We start from the raw sequence: 3,198 nt of genomic DNA on the forward strand, positions 1-3,198 counted from the left end.
TTTGCATACAGCCATCTGATCTTTGACAAACCTGAGAGAAACAAGAAATGGGGAAAGGATTCCCTATTTAATAAATGGTGCTGGGAAAATTGGCTAGCCATAAGTAGAAAGCTGAAACTGGATCCTTTCCTTACTCCTTATACGAAGATTTATTCAAGATGGATTAGAGCCCTGGTGATTCTTACTTGCAAATTAGTTAAAGACCTCTGCTTTAGCAACATAATAGGTTAAGGGCAGCTTAATGTCAAGTAATAGTTTCAGGCTCCCATTGTTTTTAAAATAATTAAATATGGTGGTGATGAAAATAACAAGAATGAAGTAATGTTACAGCATTTTTATTGTTTATGAAGTAATTTGATATGTTAAGTCACTGAAGCTGAAGAGCAGTTCTGTGAAACTAGGAAAGTGCTGATCACCCCCCAGTTAGCAAATGAAGAATTTAAGTGACTTACTCAAGGTAGCTGTGCTAATTAGAGACAGAGTCTGGGACTTGGAGGCACAACTGACTCCATTCTCATTAAGCCATCTGGTAGGATTAGGTATGATAGATAATCTCAAAGACTTTTAGTCCTTTCTGTTATGTGTTTATCTTTGAAATGGGACAATTACCAACCCAGAAAGATGAATAAAGGTTAATAATCCTAAGTTGCGAGTCTATATTACTCTGTAGGCTAATGACTTTTTTAAAATTCCCTATATATTTTCAATTATGAGTTTTAATTATATTAAACTGCATATGTAATATGAATTGTGTAATAAAAATAATTTCTTAATAATGGCCACCAATTTAGGTAGAAAACAGACTGGGTGGGAACAGGGTGAAACTAATTGCATAATATGGTAATGACTCGAGATGTCACATAAAGTTGAGTGTTCACTTGGCTGGTGTTCCTTGGAGGTTATGGTTGCAGATATACCTGAAGACCCATTGATCAATTTTCTCCCTTGTGTTAATGGTGATTGATTTAATTTTTTATGTATCCCTTCCAACTTCCCCACCCCCATTTTTAAAAAGGCAAGAAAATATAACTAATGGGCACTCTAGTACTTTGATTCGCTGTAGTACTGCTGTGCTATTCCTCATGCTCATATGGGTAGAACAGTCTATTCTTTGGTGCAATCACTTTGGATACTTTTGGTCTCCGTGGCTGTGGTTCCCATTAGTTCTTTGTATGCGTGCCTCTTCATGCCTTAGTGTTCCTGGTAGCTAGCCTGTGAATCATCAGAGAGCTGGGCCTCGGAAGTGGTGCTTTGTGGTGGAGTTGACATGAGGCTTACTTCTGTCCTTCCTCTCCTCTTAAGAATCTCAGGGATGTGAAGAAGCCCTGTATGTAATTCTGCACTAAGCTCTAATCTCACTGCCTTTCAACTTTTGGCTTTCGTGGTAATGTGAGACAGAACTGCTGTGGTGTTTTCACCTGTCTTAGGAAAGACAGCTCTGAGAAGTATAAGAAAGGTTGCCTTGAGAAATTCTGTTTCCTTAAGTAACTAATGTTTTTATAGTAAGTATTCAACATTGTCTATTCCTATTGGTTCACTGTGCTTTCTCTTCCTTTAGCCCCCCAGGTTCGCCTAATAGTCTTGGCTACTTCCCTACAGCTGCTAATCTTAGCGGTGTCCCTCCACAGCCTGGCACGGTGGTCAGAATGCAGGGCCTGGCCTACAATACTGGAGTTAAGGAAATTCTTAACTTCTTCCAAGGTTACCAGGTCAGTAGCTTGAAGGAGAATAATCCTCAGTGCCCTTATTAAGTTGAATTGTCTAAAGAATGCAGCCAGGAAAGAAACAGATTCTATGAAACTCGCGTGTGTATATATGCTAATGGATTTGCTTATGGAAACAAATAGATCTGGAGTCATTGTGGGGACCAACTTCAGACTCATCCCCTTGTCAAAAATTAAGGCTTTTCCATGCTGTCTTAAGTCTTCCAACTTAATCTTTTAGTTATTTTTTGAAAAGTGAGCTACTTTGGGAAAGCTCTTGAGGGCATGCAGCAGTATGAGTGTTTACATCTAGAATAGGATTGGCTACGGGGTTTTATTCAAAGTCAAGTGTCAAATCCTTGACTAAACCAATAAGTACTTAAACATGGATTTTAAAGGTGAGTATTTAAACATGGTCAGAGGCCTCTGGATAACCTGAAGAAAAAAAAAATTGCCTAACTCCTAGGAGACTCATGAGTCTTTAAGTGGTAACACCTCAGAATGAGCTCTCAGGTGTTTGGCGAGCCTTTCATATTTATTCTTGTGATGCTAATGTTTGCTCTTGGCAGTTTTTTCTACCTCAGTCTGTGTCCATCAGCTGTTTTCTCAAATATGCTAAAGAATGAGATGACTTTTAGTTAAGAGTTCTTTAACAGTAAACATTGTCATCCCATCTAAGCAGATACCTTTCTTTCCTCAAGTCACGTAATTACCTACGTCTTGAATTCCTTCTTTCCTGCCATGTCTAAAACTAAGTGACTTATAGTCTTTTATTGTACCAATAGCAAAATTGTCCTCTTTTCTCCTGGATCTGAGCTTTGCTTGAGTCTTTAGAGTTGAGAAGCTGTTTTCGGAATAATAGTCACATTCTAAAGTAGCCCGTGAGCATTTTCAGTACAGCATTACAAGGGTTGTGTCTGTAGAGGCTAATTGATGATTACAATGGGTTTACGAGCTTGGCATCTATGAGTCATGGAGGACTGTGATCTCAGCTAAAATTATCTCAGGGGTGATGCTACCGGCCCAAACCTACCAAGTGGCTATCATTTTCTCAGGGGCTTTTAAACATACAAAGGATACTTTCTGACAAAGAAAATCTATGGCTCATAGTGAAAAGCTGAAGGAAGGTGGAGGTCAGTAGATACTCCTCCCTTAGCAATTTTGCTGCCTTTAGAAGACGTTGAAAGGGATTAAAAAGTTACTTTTTTTCGGCTGGTTGTGGTAGCTCATGCCTGTAATCCCAGCACTTTGGGAGGCTGAGGCAGGTGGATCACGAGGTCATTAAATCGAGACCATCCTGGCTAATGAAACGCTGTCTCTACTAAAAATAATACAAAAAATTAGCCAGGCATGGTAGCAGGTGCCTGTAGTTCTAGCTGCTTGGGAGGCTGAGGCAGGACAATGGCATGAACCTAGGAGGCAGAGCTTGCAGTGAGCTGAGATTGCACAACTGCACTCCAGCCTGGGTGACAGAGCGAGACTCTGTCTCAAAAAA

General features: G+C 39.8%; 1 protein-coding gene across 7 annotated transcripts in view; it reads left to right on the top strand.

Moving 5' to 3' along the window:
• The window catches only part of ESRP1 (epithelial splicing regulatory protein 1), a 78,143-nt gene that overhangs the window by 60,448 nt on the left and 14,497 nt on the right, over positions 1-3,198 (top strand). For 4 of the 7 annotated variants that reach the window (XM_017861929.1, XM_017861930.1, XM_017861927.1 and 1 more), the window contains exon 14: positions 1,559-1,709. The exons of the other annotated variants lie outside the window; for them this stretch is intronic. In XM_017861929.1, the coding sequence (XP_017717418.1) occupies positions 1,559-1,709 (151 nt within the window). The remainder of the gene's footprint in view (positions 1-1,558; positions 1,710-3,198) is intronic. 7 annotated transcript variants of the gene reach the window in all.

The sequence above is a fragment of the Rhinopithecus bieti genome, unplaced genomic scaffold (assembly GCF_001698545.2).
Source record: "Rhinopithecus bieti isolate Rb0 unplaced genomic scaffold, ASM169854v2 scaffold_62832, whole genome shotgun sequence".
Lineage (NCBI taxonomy): Eukaryota > Metazoa > Chordata > Mammalia > Primates > Cercopithecidae > Rhinopithecus > Rhinopithecus bieti.